This window comes from Grampus griseus (genome assembly GCF_964374135.1).
Source record: "Grampus griseus genome assembly, chromosome: 2".
NCBI classification, from domain to species: domain Eukaryota; kingdom Metazoa; phylum Chordata; class Mammalia; order Artiodactyla; family Delphinidae; genus Grampus; species Grampus griseus.
Window position 1 is genome coordinate 176207679 of NC_139018.1, and position 18412 is coordinate 176226090.

Here is an 18412-nt window from a genome sequence, read left to right on the forward strand (position 1 = left end):
GGGACCATAGCCAGTTATTTAACTGTGTATGTGTTTATCTGTAAAACTGGGACAACAACAGTGCTATCTACCTTTTAGTGTTCTTGTGAGTTTAGAATTAAAATACTAAACTCATTGAAGACCATGTTATGAAGAGTCCTGATAACTAGGCTGAGGTAGTACAGGCACATGAGCTTCGGGGCTTATTGTTGCAGGAAGGCAGACACTTAAACAGGTAGTTGCAATAAAGTTAGAGAAGTTTTATGAGCAGGTAGGTTTAGTATTCTATGATAGTATATGTTCAGGTGACCTAATTCTTTCTTTTTTTTAATTCTTGATAATTATTTAAGCAAAATTAATTTAGCTTTTAGGACAGTTGGTTTCATTTTAGATTATATTTTCTTAGCTTCTTCAAATCAACCGTTACTTGTTTCATGGCTTGTATTCCGTAAAATGTGTTTATTTCCGTAATATGATAAATGTTGAAAGCTTCCAAGATATTAAGTAAAAATGTTGCCCTGATCATTCTGGTAATATCATAAGTGTCAAAACTCTTTCCCTGATGCTTTGCGTTAGGTACCAGGTTGCCAAAAAGGTAATAGAATCCTCTCGTAGCTATAGCATCTGCCTAATCAAAATAAAATCTATCTTCCAGACATTTTACAAGAGAGTTTGGTTAGCTTTGAGCATAATTAAAACAGTATTTTACTTGATACCTGTTAAAAACAGGAAACCATGAGGTACAACTGTTTTTCATATATAGTGGGGGGCAATCTCCTCAACTGGAAATAAGAAGGGGCTAAAGTAAGTTTTCAAGCATAAAAATTTAAGGGCACCAAGATTGGTTCAAGGCGGTGGAGTAGAAGGACGTGCGCTCACTCCCTCTTGCGAGAGCACCGGAATCACAACTAACTGCTGAACAGTCATCAACAGGAAGACACTGAAACTCACTAAAAAAGATACCCCACATCCAAAGACAAAGGAGAAGCCACAGTGGGACGGTAGGAGGGGCACAATCACAATAAAATCAAATCCCATAACCACTGGGTGGGTGACTCACAGACTGGAGAACAGTTACACCACAGAAGTCCACCCACTGGAGTGAAGGTTCTGAGCCCCACGTCAGGCTTCCCAACCTGGGGGTCCGGCAACGGGAGGAGGAATTCCCAGAGAATCAGACTTTGAAGGCTAGCGGGATTTGATTGCAGGACTTTGACAGGACTGGGGGAAACAGAGACTCAACTCTTGGAGGGCACACACAAAGTGGTGTGCACATCGGGACCCGGGGGGAGGAGCAGTGACCCCATAGGAGACTGAACCAGACCTACCTGCTAGTGTTGGAGGGTCTCCTGCAGAGGCGGGGAGTGGCTGTGTCTCACCATGAGGACAAGAACACTGGCAGCAGCAGTTCTGGGAAGTACTCCTTGGTGTGAACCCTCCCAGAGTCTGTCATTAGCCCCACCAAAGAGCCCAGGTAGGCTCCAGTGTTGGGTCACCTCAGGCCAAACAACCAACAGGGAGGGAACCCAGCCTCATCCATCAGCAGACAAGTGGATTAAAGTTTTACTGAGCTCTGCCCACCATAGCAACACCCAGCTCTACCCACCACCAGTCCCTCCCATCAGGAAACTTGCACAATCCTCTTAGATAGTCTCATCCACCAGAGGGCAGACAGCAGAAGCAAGAACTACAGTCCTGCAGCCTGTGGAACAAAAAACATATTCACAGAAAGATAGACAAAATGAAAAGGCAAAGGACTAAGTACCAGATGAAGGAACAAAATAAAACCCTAGAGAAAAAACTAAATGAAGTGGAGATAGGCAACCTTCCAGAAAAAGAATTCAGAATAATGATAGTGAAGATGAGCCAGGACCTCGGAAAAAGAATGGAGGCAAAGATCAAGAAGATGCAAGAAATGTCTAACAAAGACCTAGAAGAATTAAAGGAGAAACACCTAGAAGAATTAAAGAAAAAACAAACAGAGATGAATGATACAATATCTGAAATGAAAAATACATTAGAAGGAATCAATAGCAGAATAACTGAGGCAGAAAAACGGATAAATGACCTGGAAGACAGAATGGTGGAATTCACTGCCATGGAACAGAATAAAGAAAAAAGAATGAAAGGAAATGCAGGCAACCTAAGAGACCTCTGGGACAACATTAAATGCACCAACGTTCTTATTATAGGGGTCCCAGAAAGAGAAGAGAGAGAGAGAGGACCTGAGAAAATATTTGAAGAGATTATAGTCAAAAACTTCCCTAACATGGGAAATGAAATAGCCACCCAAGTCCAGGAAGTGCAGAGTCCCAGGCAGGATAAACCCAAGGAGAAACACACCGAGACACATAGTAATCAAATTGACAAAAATTAAAGACAAAGAAAAATTGTTAAAAGCAACAAGGGAAAAACGACAAACAACATACAAGGGAACTCCCATAAGGTTAACAGCTGATTTGTCAGCAGAAACTCTACAAGCCAGAAGGGAGTGGCAGGATATATTTAAAGTGATGAAAGGGAAGAACCTACAACCAAGATTACTCTACCCAGCAAGGATCTCATTCAGATTCAGTAGAGAAATCAAAAGCTTTACAAACAAGCAAAAGCTAAGAGAATTCAGCACCACCAAACCAGCTCTACAAGAAATGCTAAAGGAACTTTCTTAAGTGGGAAACCCAAGAGGAGAAAAGGACCTACAAAAACAAACCCCAAACAATTAAGAAAATGGGAATAGGAACATACATATTAATAATTACCTTAAATGTGAATGGATTAAATGCTCCAACCAAAAGACACAGTCTCGCTGAATGGATACAAAAGCAAGACCCATATATATGCTGTCCGCAAGAGACCCACTTCAGACCTAGGGACACATACAGACTGAAAGTGAGGGGATGGAAAAAGATATTCCATGCAAATGGAAATCAAAAGAAAGCTGGAGTAGCAATACTCATATCAGATAAAGTAGACTTTAAAATAAAGTATGTTACAAGAAACAGGGAAGGACATAATGATCAAGGGATCAATCCAAGAAGAAGATACAACAATTATAAATATAAATGCACCCAACATAGGAGCACCTCAATACATAAGGCAAATGCTAACAGTTATAAATGAGGAAATCAACAGTAATACAATAATAGTGGGGGACGTTAACACCTCACTCACACCAATGGACAGATCATCCAGACAGAAAATTAATAAGGAAACACAAGCTTTAAATGACACAATAGACCAGATAGATTTAATTGGTATTTATAGGATATTCCATCTGAAAACAACAGATTACATTTCTTCTCAAGTGCACACGGAACATTCTCCAGTATAGATCACATCTTGGGTCACAAATCATGCCTCGGTAAATTTAAGAGAATTGAAATCATATCAAGCATTTTTTCAGACCACAATGCTATGAGATTTGAAATTTACAGGGAAAAAAAACGTAAAAACACAAACACAGGGAGGCTAAAGAATACGTTACTAAATAACGAAGAAATCACTGAAGAAATCAAAGAGGACATCAGAAAATGCCTAGGGGTAAATGACAGCAAAAACACAACGATCCAAAACCTATGGGATGCAGCAAAAGCAGTTCTAAGAGGGAGGTTTATAGCAATACAATCCTACATCAAGAACCAAGAAAAATGTCAAACAATGTAAGCTTACACCTAAAGGAACTAGAGAAAGAACAAACAAAACCCAAAGTTAGTAGAAGGAAAGAAATCGTAAAGATGAGAGCAGAAATAAATGAAACAAAGAAAACAATAGCAAAGATAAATAAAACTAAAAACGGGTTCTTTGAGGAGATAAAATTGATAAACCTTTAGCCAGACTCATCAAGAAACGGAGAGGACTCAAATCAATAAAATTAGAAATGAAAAAGGGGAAATTACAACAGACACCACAGAAATACAGAGCATCCTAAGAGACTACTACAAGCAACTCTATGCCAATAAACGGGACAACCTGGAAGAAATGGACAAATTCTTAGAACCTTCCAAGACTGAACCAGGAAGAAATAGAAAATATGAACAGACTAATCACAAGTAATGAAATTGAAACTGTGATTAAAAATCTTCCAAGAAACAAAAGTCCAGGACCAGATGGCTTCACAGGTGAATTGTGTCAAACATTTGGAGAAGAGCTAACACCCATCCTTCTCAAACTCTTCCAAAAAATTGCAGAGGAAGGAACTCCCAAACTCATTCTCTGAGGCCACCATCACCCTGATACCAAAACCAGACAAAAATACTACAAAAAAAGAAAATTACAGGCCATTATCACTGATAAATATCGATGCAAAAATCCTCAACAAAATACTAACAAACAGAATCCCACAACACATTAAATTTAGCATCATACACAATCAAGTGGGATTTATCCCAGGGATGCAAGGATTCTTCAATATGTGCAAATCAATCAGTGTGATACACCATATTAACAAATTGAAGAATAAAAATGATATCATCTCAGTAGATGCAGGGAATCAGACTTCCTGACTTCAGACTATACTACAAAGCTACAGTAATCAAGACAATATGGTACTGGCACAAAAACAAAAATATAGATCAGTGGAACAAGAGAGAGAGCCCGGAGGTAAACCCACACACATATGGTCACCTTATTCTTGATGAAGGAGGCAAGAATATACAATGGAAAAAAGACAGCCTCTTCAGTAAGTGGTTCTGGGAAAACTGGACAGCTACATGTAAAAGAATGAAATTAGAGCACTCTCTAACACCATACACAAAAATAAACTCAAAATGGGTTAAAGACCTAAATGTAAGACTGGACACTATAAAACTGTTAGAGGAAAACATAGGAAGAACACTCTTTGACATAAATCACAGCAAGATCTTTTTTAACCCCCCTCCTAGAGTAATGGAAATAAAAACAAAAATAAACAAATGGGACCTAATGAAACTTAAAAGCTTTTGCACAGCAAAGGAAACTTTAAACGAGACGAGACGAAAGACAGCTCTCAGAATGGGAGAAAATATTTGCAAACGAATCAGCGGACAAAGGATTAATCTCCAGATCTCCATAGAAGACATACAGATGGCCAAGAGGCACCTAAAAAGCTCCTCAGCATCACTAATCATTAGAGAAATGCAAATCAAAACTACAGTGAGGTATCACCTCACACCTGTTAGAATGGGCATCATCAGAAAATCTACAAGCAATAAATGCTGGGGAGGGTGGGGAGAAAAGGGAACCCTCTTGCACTGTTGGTGGGAATGTAAATTGATACAGCTCCTATGGAGAACAGTATGGAGGTTCCTTAAAAAACAAAAATAGAATTACCGTATGATCCAGCAATCCCACTACTGGGCATATACCCAGAGAAAACCATAATTCAAAAAGACACATGTATCCCAGTGTTCATTGCAGCACTATTTAGAATAGCCAGGTCATGGAAGCAACCTACATGCCCATCAACAGACGAATGGATAAAGAAGATGTGGCACATATATACAATGGAATATTACTCAGCCATAAAAAGAAGCGAAATTGGGTCATTTGTAGAGATGTGGATGGACCTAGAGACTGTCATACAGAGTGAAGTAAGAAAGAGAAAAACAAATATCGTATATTAATACATATATGTGGAATGTAGAAAAATGGTGCAAATGAACCGGTTTGCAAGGCAGAGATAGACACAGATGTAGAAAACAAACATGTGGTACCCAAGGGGGGAAACGGGTGTGGGGGGGGATGAACTGGGAGATTGGAGTTGACATATATACACTAATTTGTATAAAATAGATAACTAATAAGAACCTGCTGTATAAAAATATAAAATTCAAAAAAAAAATTTAAGGGCCTCTGTGTACGAGCTGAAATCGATTAAACTAGGTGCCAACAGTTACAAATTGGTCAAAGCTCCCCTCATTCTTAGCTATCATTCTAGGTTTTTTACATGAACTCAGTTAGTCTTCTGATGCATTGAAATGTGTTCTTGCCTTTGTGTTTCTTTGGTCATGGTGATGGGAAACGGACAAAATTATCTTGTATTAATAGAATTTTACTGTTTTACAAAATGAAAAATTGAAGCTGAATAGTTAGGAGAGATGTCTCTAGTTATGAGAAATCCCTTTGTTTTGTAGAAATTTGAATGGGTGGGGGGAAGCTGACTATTTGGAAGAAAGGAAAAGCGAGAAGAAGTGAAGGGGGCTGTGTGCTCCGTGAGGTCTTCCGGGAGCGCTGGCCCTCGGTCTGCACGACGCCTGGTTCTTTGCTCTGGGTGGTTATTACACACCAAATTGTTAGAACACGGCTGCCAGCTTCTTGCTTTGCTTTAATCATAACTTATGTTTTTAGCAGGTATATAACCTACGACCACCGCTCGAAGTATTGAAGCAATTACGTTTTAGGAATTAAAGATTTTATAAAGCTAATGTTTGTTTGGGGAACACAGGTTAGCTTTTGCGTGGGTTCTATTTAATGATGATCCCACCCCCCAGTTTGAGTTCTTGTTACAAACACTGAAGCACAGTAGTAGATGAATTAGGCACGCCTCTTTGTCATCTGTAGGTTTACAGAAACATGTTTAGAATGTTCAGTAGATCAGTTGCTGTTGAAACGATCCAAGTAGTTGAATGTCTCAGGCTGCTTGCTGGCAGGTGAGCTTACGTGCATTTGCTTTCCTTCCAGATTCATGAGAAACTTCACTACTACGAGAAGCAGAATCCCACGCCCATCCTCCAGGGGGCGGCAGCCTTAGCTGGTGACGTAAGTGTGCCTTTCTGAGCTCAGGGGTACTTGTCCTTCGCGGCCCCTTGGGGGCAAGACTCACCCTAGTGCAGACAGAGATGTGTGATCCTAGGAGTGAAAACCGAAAGAAGTTGCAAATATCTCCAAAAGGCCTGTCATCCCTGAGTTTACCCTGACACTAGGCTGATTTTTGTTCACTTTCCTGTCCTAAAGATTTTGCATGGAGATAACCCTCTTGTCCTGCCTTGGTAATTACGAAATAGAAATTTTAGTCTGTGCCTCTGTGGGGAGAGATGCTATCAGCTGTTAGAGTCCAGGAAAGTCACAGGCAAGAGAAAAGCTTTGGAGAAATAGAGACAAGACGGCTGTATCGCTGCCAGTCTTGAAACTGACAGACGCTGGCATAGGAATGAGGCGGACGAAATACATAAAAAGTCAGGGTTGTTTTTTAAGTGGATTGTAAAGCATAGTAGAGATTTATGGGTATTAGACCTTTCCAAATTACCTTCATAACCGAAAAATAAATTTGAGCAGCAGTTGGCATTGATGGAGTAGTTAATTTCCCGTAGCTATAATTTTATTTGAAATCTGGGTCAGGGAACTAACTCGCTGTTTCTCCCGTTAACTTCTGGACTCAGATGAACTGAGCACAGACCTGGATGAACTACAGGGGACACTAAGCTGGACAAGAAATACACGTGGCGTGGAGGCTGCTTTTAGTGACACCCTACAGCCTCTCTGTTGTTTTTTAATCTTTTACGTTATTACAATAAAACAAACTATAGTTCCGCTTAGTAAGTTTTTAGAGCTGTAGGTATAATGAAAAAAACCGACCATCTTCAAGGGTTGATTTTCTTTGATAAAACCGTGTATTCTAGTTTAGAAAATAAAGCATGTGTAATGTATCTCCAAGTTGTGTGTTACCTGTTTAGTCCCCATTTTTTCCTTCCATTTCTACAGAGATTACAAATTACAAGGATGTTGCAATATACATGTTTTGTGAAGGAGCTTACCTCTGTGTTGCAGAACCAAAACACTTGACAATTGAGAGAGCCTTGAAAACCAGTTTTAAAACATTTAGTGTTGAGGGTTTGGGGAAATATTTATTTATAAACCAATGTAGTTAAGACCCAGTCATGTTACAACAATATTGCATTTTTTTAATTAGAGATTTTTATGTAAATATAAACTTAGCATTTTGTAATTCATCAGGGCAATATATTTAAATGTTTGATTCAAGAGTGCAAAGAGCCTTTTGTGTCTTTTTGTAAGTTAAAAATTCTGTAAAAAAATGTTACCTTGAAAAAGGAAAAGCACTTTTTGAAGTGTAGTCAGTGAATATATCAATTTTGTCTGATTTTATTTTTTGTGTATAATTTATATTACACCCCTCGTTTAGAGAAAAGTCCTTTCCAGAGATAAGAGCAATTATTTTTGGGTTGTTAGAAACGGTAGGGGCAAATGGAACTTTCATGCAGTGTTTTGAGAAGGGTTTTTAAATGAAAGTATATGTACATATTTTGCATTCTGCGCTGTATTTTTTCATAATTCTAATCTTTTTTTCTATGTGAATCTTGCTTTTCTTCTTATGAAAATGATCTGATCCTTCTTATAGCCTAAGATTGAGATTTTGATAGAGGCCTCTTAATGCAGAACACAAGGCAGGTTCCAAGCTCCACCCCTTTCTTCTTCAGCTTCAGCTGGAACCGGCAATGGGCATTTATAATCCTGGTGGTAGAGAACAGTCAGCATCTGAGGTAGCAGCGTAGTTGTCAACCTATTATAAGTCATTTTGTGATTAACCTATTTTATATCTAACAGACTGTGTAGATAAGCATAATAAAGGTTTCCGATCATTTGCTCTTTCAGAGGCATTCTAGTTCTTTCTACCCCAGCTCTAAACAGCAAGCTACTTGGGGTTTTAGAAACCCTGTGGATTTCACCACCTCGTTCAGAAGTTCTCTTTTCTGTGTTTTTCTTTTGTACAATGTCAAAGCCTGATCCAGTGCTTTTTCCAAGTGGTCCTTTGTCTGCATGCAAAAGCCCATGTCGTAGATGAGGTGCTGGGATTTGCCCCCTGTGCGGTGAATCAGAAGGTGACCTAGCCCACGTGATTTCTTGGGTTGTACTCAGCTGAGAGCCTGGGCTGGGGGCAGGGCTACTAAGAGCCTCAGAAGAAGAGCAGCGATTGATAGTCTGTTTTCTTTCCTGCTGACTTGTGCTTAATCACCGAAAAAGTAGCAGGAGAGATTCTCAGTTGTCGCACGTGGAGCTCCCCTGCTCTTACTAACTGTTCTTCGTGTCAATGTGCTCTCACCTGCAGCTGGCGGAGGAGCTTCAGAACAAGCCATTAAGCAGCGAGATCAGAGAGCTGTTGAAACTACTGTCAAAACCCAATGTGAAGGTGAGGACGTGTGACACCTGTAATAAATATAGCCGAAAAGGGCCACTTTCTGGGCCTTCAGATGAATTTTGTTTCGAGCATCAATTTTCAAGTAAATGTGTTTTCAAATAGTGCACAGTATTTTAATCGCCTAAATCCTGTGAAGGAAAAAGAGTTGAGCTTTTCATGATAATGTTGTGACAATCTATAAAATACTTAAGTTGGGAAGCTCAGGATTTAAGTTGGCAAATATAATGGAGCTTCAAGGTCGTTTTCCTTTTAAAGGAAGTTAAGAATACAGGATACAGAACGTATTAGCGATTTTGTTTAGGTCCGTTTTGCTTGGCTAGTTAACGGTGTGCCAGTGTATTTGACGACAGTGTCTGTTTTTCTGTGGGACTGTCTTAGCATTCCTCTTCCTCTCCCCATTTCCTGCCCCCTCTTCTGCCAATTTGTGTTTTAATGCATCGTACCATTTTTACAGAGCAAAGCATTTTTCCAGTGTAAATACCAGTAAAATGCTGGCGGATCCATTTCGAGTCTCTGTTTTTCTTACAAGTTTATCACTTATTTTTCCTCCAGGTGTGATTAGTCAACGATGTGATTTAGACATTTTCCTGTTAATTCTAAGGTCATTAATGTATTAAATTCTGTAACCCATACATTTTATACTTGATACTACCGCGCTTGTATGTGAAATATTGTCCAGGAGTCAGAATTACCTATGGATCAGTCATTATGTAATCAAAATGATCAGTTATGTCATGATTTCTGTTAAGCACATATAGACTTTTGAATGAAAATGTCCATCTAGATGCAAAAACTGATTGATGATTTCTGCCTTCTTTGAAAAATCTCCTTTGGAACTGTGCTATATATGGTCTTAAACTGATATTCGAAAAAGTATCAAATAAAAGACAGAGAGCGTGTATGCACCGTGATTTCTAAACCATGTAAGTTGGTATAAAGCACATGAATGTATTTCTGTGAAGGGTGGATGAACTGTGATTAATAATGCGAGAGGAGTTGGCTGGTGCAGAGGAAATGGGCTCTACTGTGGTTCTAGAAGAATAAGGGTCTGGTGAGTGCAGGAAGGTCGCTGATGCTGAAGACGGAGTGCCCAGACAGTGAGCAGCTTGGGGGAGATCCGTGAATGCTCCGAAAATGTCTTCAGTTTCCTTACGCTGCGCTCGGGAAGTTGATGTTAATCAGAGCATGGCAAGGGGACCCATGAGGCACTTGGTAAGCTCCATTTTTGAGGGCGTTTTCTTGGTTTCAATTTTACAAATTAAAGAGGAATGTTTCTGACCCCCCAGAAACAAGAGATCTGATTTTGGTATTCCGTTCAAGAGTGTTTGAAATGGAATAGCTAATAATAAAGAGGTTATACTGGATGGAAACTGGTATTTGGCCGGAGAGGGGTGTGTGACCGTAGGTGGTTATGAGATAAGAGAAGATATGTACATTTTGGTGTCTGCCCCAGGTTCCTGGCCCAAAGCTTATAAAACCCTAGTTAATTTCCTAAGTGATAAGAACACTGGGAACGTGTATTGCACTTGTATTTCTTTGTCTTTGACCCTGTCCCTGACATAGGTCCCCTCCAGCCCTTGTAAGTTTTTAAGTGGTTAGAGCACGGGGAGCTTTGTCCTAATGAGGCGCCTCTGGGTGCGCCCCTGGCTGGGCGCTGGTCACCAGCAAGACCACGCCACGATTAGAAGCTTGGAATTTTCAGCCTCACCCCACCCCTGCCACCATCCTCCAGAGAGGGGAGAGGGGCTGGAAATGGAGTTAAGAACTGATTATGCCCACTTGAGGAAGCCTCCCGAAAATCCCCAAAGTGTGATGTTCAGAGAGCTTCTAGGCTCGGGGACACATCCATGTACCAGGAGGGTGATGTACCCACCTCCACGGGAACAGATGCTCCTACCCTCCAGACCTTACCCTGTGTGTATCTCTTCATCTGAGTCCTTTATCATATGCTTTAATAAACCGGTACATGTAAGTGTTTTCCTGACTCCTGTGACCTACTCCAGCAAGTTAATTGAACCCAAGCAGGGGGTTGTTGGAACGTCACATCTGCAGCTGGTTGGTCAGGAGCACAGGTGGCAGCCTGGAGTGGTGACTGGTGTCTGAAGTGTGTCTGGGGGGCGGGGGCAGTCCTAAAGGATTGAGCCCTCAACCTGTGGGAGCTGACGCTCTCTCTGGGAAGATGACCTCAGAATTGGGTTGAACTGTAGGACGCCCAGGTGGTGTCACAGAGAATTGCTTGGTGTTGAGAAAACCCGTCACGCGTTTGGTGATCAGAATTTTGTTTTGTGTGAGCAGTAAAGGAAGCACACGGGAGAGAAACACAGCAAGGAAGGAGAAACTCCTCCAGAAGGAAGAGAAATGTGGGTTTTCTTCCCTTTACGATGGCATCATGCAGCACCATAGGATGCAGCTTTTAATTGAGTACTTGAACTTCGTTATGGCAAAAATACCTCAGGCAAACAGTTTTGTCTGTTTTCACATGTACGTCGCAGTGTGACTAAGGAATGGTTAGAAGTCAGCGTGAAAGGTGTATGTTCAGGGAATGACGTGTAGAAAGTGGCTGACATTGCGGACACTCGACGGTACAGTCGACAATGGCAATTTCTAGTTCACCAGTCTTGGGAAGAAAATACTTTTCTTCCCAGTTTGACCTAACATTTAACATTGCTTTCCTTGAAATCATTTATGTTAACAACCATCACTATCTCACTTTTGAAGGTAATTACTTTAAGAAATGCAGTCCCCAAATAAGTTTTAAGCTATTTCAGAATATGATCAAATACTCCTTTTTGTCTTAGAATAAATGAAAATATTTGCTTTTTTTCTTTTTTTTAAGAGCAGAAGCAAGGTACAGTAGAATATAACATGTATACATGAATTGTTCATTGAACTGACAGTTAAAATATGAAAAATGTAATTCCAAGGTGTTAACTTGAATATTGCCCTTAAATTTTAGTGGATAAGGGAACTAATTATTTACTTTTTGAAGATTGCCCTTCCATTAAGAATATTTAATTCACAATACTGAAAGGAAACCTGAAATGTACCTGCAAAGTAATAATGATTTTTTAAACACACACATAGGTATATGCAACCAAGTGTATTGCCAACTATGAAATGATAATCCGTCTTTCTGTAGACAACTCGTTTTGAAAAGCATTAAAACTTTCTTTGGGGGGCTTCCCTGGTGGCGCAGTGGTTGGGAGTCTGCCTGCCGATGCAGGGGATGCGGGTTCGTGCCCCGGTCCGGGAAGATCCCACGTGCCGCGGAGCGGCTGGGCCCGTGAGCCATGGCCGCTGAGCCTGCGCGTCCGGAGCCTGTGCTCCGCGACGGGAGAGGCCACAGCAGTGAGAGGCCCGTGTACCGCAAAAAAAAAAAAAAAAACAAAACTTTCTTTGGTAGTTTGTAAATGTCACCAGAGTTGGATCTTCATTCATTCATTCCTACATAAATTGAGCATCTACTCTGCCAGTCCCTGTAGCTGGAACTTGTAGAAGATGTATGATGATACATGAAGATTAATGAAGGTGATAGAAATAGGGGATAAAGAGAGGGAACACCCAGAAATAGTGTGGAACACATAGGAGCGGAGCCGGCGCCCAGGCTGGGTGCGGGCGGGTTGAAGAGGACTGCAGAGGAGATGGTCTGTGCCCGGTGACGCCTGAAGGCTGGTGTGAGGTGACCAGAGGGGCAGAGGAGTGAGGGGTGAGTCGGCGGGGGGGGGGGGGGTGAGAAATGAAGGTTTCCGGTATGAAGTCCTACAAAGGAAATCACTTGTCACATTTGAGGGCGTAACGTAGACTTAGTGTGGCTGAGCGGCAGCGTGTGAAAGAGGGAAGGGAGGGGCTGGACAGTAGAGCTGTGAGTCGGGGCCGACCTCCTGGTTACCCAGGACGGCCTGCTGTTTGCCTGTAGTTCCAGTGTGGTTAATATTAATAGCCTCCCTTTTAATTTCAGTGGTTTCCTTATTTAGATGATAAATTATATGGCCACTCTACTTGCGAGCATATGAAAAAGTTTGAATTCCATCGTGAGAGCAGTAGAAAGTCTTGGAAGGATTTAAATAAGCAGGCGATGCCATCACTCTGTGTGTAGTATGCACAGCAGTTGCCCGGGTGGGAAGACCAGCTGGGAGCCTGTAGAAATAATTTGGGTGCAGCGTGACTGTGGTCCTAACGAAGGATGTGGATGGAGACAAGGAAGTGGGGGATGGGTGGGATTGGATGTAAATTCAGTATGAGGCGTTGGGACAGCTGGTTAATTATTTGGGGAAAAATAAGAAAGACTTCTACTAGAATGAATTCCAAGTAGATTAAAGATGGAAGTGTAAAAATTGAACCATAATCATGGGATAGAGTAAAAGCATTTACAGCCTCAGGGGCAGATGGACACACACACACACGAAAAGTTAAAAAAAACAATCCATACATGAGGTTGGAGGAATAACTTACCTTTATAACTGATTTCTGATATTGTCTTTAATAAGATGTGATAGTTTATTACTCTGACTTTAATTTTTACCTTTTACAAAGTGACTTGATAAAAACTTTTGAAATTAAACAGAAAAGAATTTTGGATAATACATAACTGTGTTTTGAATCTAAATTTTAAAATAGAAGTCCCTATCCTTGTTGCTTTATTAGTGAAGATGAGCGTTGCTTTCATATGCTTAGCGGCTTTTTATTTCTTCTGTGAATTGTGTGTTCATATATCTTTAGGGATGACTACTCTTAATTGGCTGCATTACCTTTCATTCCTTTTTGTGTACAGAAATATGACATATACATTTTTTTCCATTATAAGTAGGGTAATAGGATGCACTACTTACTGTATTGGAATACACCCAGTCCTTAAAACTTTGAATTGGTCAGTCGCCATATACAAAAAAAATAATTATTATTACTCAATAATGTCTACAAAATCCAGTCTTATTGTCCAAATCTTACAGTCCAGGAAAAATAACAAAGTATAAAAGAAACCACACGGTGAGAAAAAGGTAATGATGGAGTCACAAGAGGCCTGCGTAGATGTGACAGACTCTAAAGCTTGCTGCAGTAGGGGAGGAGCACGGGCCATTTAGGGGGCACTGCGGAAGGGACGTTGGTCTCTACAGAGACTTTGTTTCCGGGGAAAGCAAAGAGAATCATCAGTAAATAAAAACCACTCCTAGGCATCACATTGCCACATTAAAGGCAAATCATCCTCTCTGAGTTGTCATTCAGCGGCTCATTTTTGATAAAAGTGAGGTGACATCATCTCTAGAACATGGTATTATAATTTAGGAAGTCAGGGAAAATTTGGTAGATTTTTTAAAAGGCAATAAAATAGAAAGATGTGTTGTAATTTTTCAGCTTTCCAAAACATTCACTTACCAGAAATTACTCACTGCCCGGGCATGCGGAATGGATGAGACTTCATTAAAGCATAATAAATGGCAAAGTTAAGCTTCCTTCTGGAAGAATAAATCAGCGTTACTCATCCTTATGAGTCAGACACTTAATTCTAAGGGTCTGACAGATATTTAGAGCATAGAGTTGACTCCAGGGGGTCTGAGGCAGGGAGAGCTTGGGAGCCCGATGCGTTACAAAGCCCAGTGTTCAATTTCCTGTAGATTCCTCTAAGCGACAGGTAAACCCATCAGCTGTGATCGGTGGCATATGGAAACACAATTTTCATTTAGGTGCTGCCTCCTGAAAGAAGGTCTGTATAGTGAAGTTGCTGCAGTTAAAACAGGAAAATGGAATACAAAGTTACTTTTAGTTGTCTAAAATAAAAATGTTGCTAACCAAAACTATTTATAAAGCAAAGCTGTTAAAAATAATGAACTTGATATCTGTAAATTATTTATTTTGGAATCCAGATATGAAAGTACAGAGCTAAGGAGGAAAAATCATAGCTGGTGTTCTAACAATGCCTATCAACTATAATATTCACTTTATTATGAAATATGTTCATTAGCATTCCCTGTTATTCTTACCGTGTGCAAGATAGTTACGCTAGGTGCACAGATAACAGCCATTTCTGGTGCTCTTCTGTGTTCCCATCTGCAGTCATTCCTCTTGTCTGAAAGAACTTCTTACAACATTTTTGGTAATGCAAGTCCGCTGGTGATGAATTCCTTCAGCTTTTGTATGTCTTTACAAAGTCTTCAGTGTTCCTTCTTTTTAAAAGGTATTTTTGCTGGGTATAGAATTTTAGGCTGACGGTAGTTTTCCTTGAGTATTTTAAAGATGTGCTCCATTGTCTTGTGGTGTGCTTTTTTTTTTTTTTCTTTTGGCTGATTTTAAGATAGTCCCCTTTTCACTGGTTTTAAGCAGTTTGGTGTTATGTCTTTTCTGTTTATTGTGCTTGGATACATTGAGCTTCTTAAACATATGGGCTTTTTTGTTTCCATCAAATTTGGAATATCTTCTGCCATATTTCTTCAGATTTTTTTTAACACCTCTCCTGTCTCTGGAGATGCCAGTTAGGTGCATATAATAGACCATTGAAGTCCCACAGCTCAATAAATGTTCATAATTTTTCATTATATTTTCTCTTTGTGTTTCATGTGTTTCAGTAGTTTTATTGCTTTGCCTACAAGTGTTAATCTTATTCAGTGTACTGAAGGAAATGTATTTTCACCTTTTATCTGTAGAAGCTTGGTTTGAATCTTCTTTGTATATTCCAAGTCTCCTGTTCAGCCCTTCTTCTGGCTTTTTGAACATTTGGAATTAGTAGTAACTGTTCATTTCCTTTTCTGTGATCTTTCTGTAATTTCAGGGTTTGGTTCTACATAATTCTGTCATCTAACTTTTCAGGGTCTAGTTTTATATTTCTCATCACTGTGCATAGCAGTTGCTGATTTTGTACATGCCTAGTAATTGTTGATTGACTGTCAGTCATTGTGACTTGACTTTTTTTGATGCTGGATATTTTTGTATATTTATAGATAATATTCTTGAGTTTAAATTACACAATTAAGTTATTTGGAGCTTGCTTTTAAGCTTTGTTAGGTGAGATCTTAGCAGCATGTAATCTTGGGCTGATTATTTCCTGCTATTAAGAAAGTACCTCTCTGTTAACTCTCCTCAATGCCCTGTGAGTGGTGAGGCTTTTCCTTGTAACTGGTGGGAACAGGAGCTATTCCTGCCCTGTGCAAGCCTCGGGGATTGTTTCCTGTAATGCAGGGTTTCTGAGCCTTGGAACTATTTACATTTGAGGACTGGATACTTACTTGGCGGTGGGGAGGGGATTGTCTGCTGTGGTATCAGGTGCCTCGGAGCATCTCTGGCCTCTGTGCACTAGACAGCAGTAGCATCCCTTGAATTGTTACAAACCAAAAATGTCCCCAGACAGCCATATGGCTCCCGGGGAGTAAAATTGCCCTCAGTTCCGAACTACTGCTCTAATCCTTCCTGGCAGTTCCGTATGCAAGCCTTGGCTAAGGACTCAAGGAGCTCTGTGTCTGTGCAGCTCTCCCCATTCTCATCCCTTCCCTGAGAACGTTAGCCCCTTGCTCTCCCTAGGTTCCCAGCTCTGCTGTCCTGGGTTCCTTCTCCCCCTGACATAGCGGGAAATTCGCTCTAGACAGGAAGCTTGGGGCAGTCTTAGGGTTCGCAGTTGTTTCCTGTCTCTCAGTGGTCACTGTCTTTCCTTGTCTCATGTCCAGTGTCTTCAAAAACCATTGCTTCATTATCTTTTTTTTTTTTTTTTTAAGTTTTCTCCAGTGGGTCCCTGTTAACTTCACCTTGGTTCTCATCCTCATTTTTTTCTTTTTCTTGTGGTACGCAGGCCTCTCACTGTTGTGGCCTCTCCCGTTGCGGAGCACAGGCTCCGGACGCGCAGGCTCAGCGGCCATGGCTCACGGGCCCAGCCGCTCCGCAGCATGTGGGATCTTCCCGGACCGGGGCACGAACCCATGTCCCCGGCATCGGCAGGCGGACTCTCAACCCCTGCGCCACCAGGGAAGCCCTCTCATCCTCGTTCTTGAGCTGTACTTTTGCTGGATACACAATTCTGGGCTGACTGTTCTTTTCTTCCTAAGCGCTTTCAAGGTGTTTTAACTACTTCAGTGGTCTTGCTGCTTGCTCAGTCAGTTCTCAATTACCTTTTTTTCTTTCCTTCCTGATGATCTGTGTTTTTCTCTCTGATATTTTTAAGGACTACTTTCTGTCTCTGGCATTCTGTCATTTCACTATGATGTATGTAAGCGTGGGTTATTTTTTATTGTTCCTGCTTCCTAAAGGATCCATTGGAGTTCCTGAATCTTCAGACTGTTTCTCATCAGTTGTCAAAACTTTGCAGCTATTATATCTTCAGGTAATATTTTATCATCTGATGACACTCTTCATTCTGTCCCTTTGAAACTTCGTTGGACACCAAGAAAAGCACCAACCATACAGGAAAAAAATATTATTGGGTTCATTCATTTGGACCCTTTTTTGATCAGAGAACACTAATGAGGAAGTGAGAGCCACGAAGTGGGAGAATGCGTTTGTGGCACCTGTAACCGACAAAGGCTTGGATCCAGCGTGTTATAAAGAACTCTTACAGGTCAAGGAGACAAAGACAGATGGAACAGAACAATGTGCAAGGATCTTGAACAGGCATTTCACGAAAGAAGGTATCGTGAGGAATAAAACCCTTGAAGACCGGTTGAAACTCCAAGCGAAAAATGGGACATCAGGTGTATCAGACACCACGGTTGGCAGCAAACAATTGACATTTACATTAAAGGAGTTAGAACAGCAGAAGAAGCAGCAGGAGGCTGAGAAACTGCACGGACAAGAGAGGAAGACCCTTCGCCGTTCAGCCGGTCACCTGAAGCCCAGGCCCTGGAGAGGACGGCGTTCCACTGAGTCTGGGACCGATCCCACGCGTGATTCAGAGGAGCTCACCTCCCCCACCTGATCATCGTTAGAGTGTGTTATCCACGCCGGGGACACGCGCTCCTGGAGTCCATGGAAACCCTCGCTGCGTCTGCAGAGGGCAGCATCTGGCAGCGGGTCCCAGGCCTCCGGTCAGACCGCGGGGCTGGGCCCGCTGGCCGTGTGGGGCCCCAGGGCGCTTCTGTGCCTTGTCACTCCCCAGGAACATGGTCCCTTTCCCCTGGTTTTAATCAAGTAGACAAGGTGGTGGTTTTGTAATATTGTGAAACGTGCACCGTGAAATGAGAGGTTCTCCTGTGCTGAAAACCAGGACTGACGGTTTTCCAGAAACATTCTTGCACTGCCTGCCGCTGCCCATGAATCCAGCATCCAAGATGCCATTCCTGTCTTGCCTGACTTGTGAGCATTGGTCATGTTTATGTTTATAAGGAT

General features: G+C 41.2%; 1 protein-coding gene across 2 annotated transcripts in view; it reads left to right on the forward strand.

Moving 5' to 3' along the window:
* Positions 1-18412, forward strand: part of MPP7 (MAGUK p55 scaffold protein 7) — a 278434-nt gene that overhangs the window by 163608 nt on the left and 96414 nt on the right. For both annotated transcript variants that reach the window (XM_082649281.1, XM_082649280.1), the window contains exons 4-5: positions 6637-6714; positions 9020-9100. In XM_082649281.1, coding sequence (XP_082505407.1) covers positions 6637-6714; positions 9020-9100 — 159 coding nt within the window. The remainder of the gene's footprint in view (positions 1-6636; positions 6715-9019; positions 9101-18412) is intronic.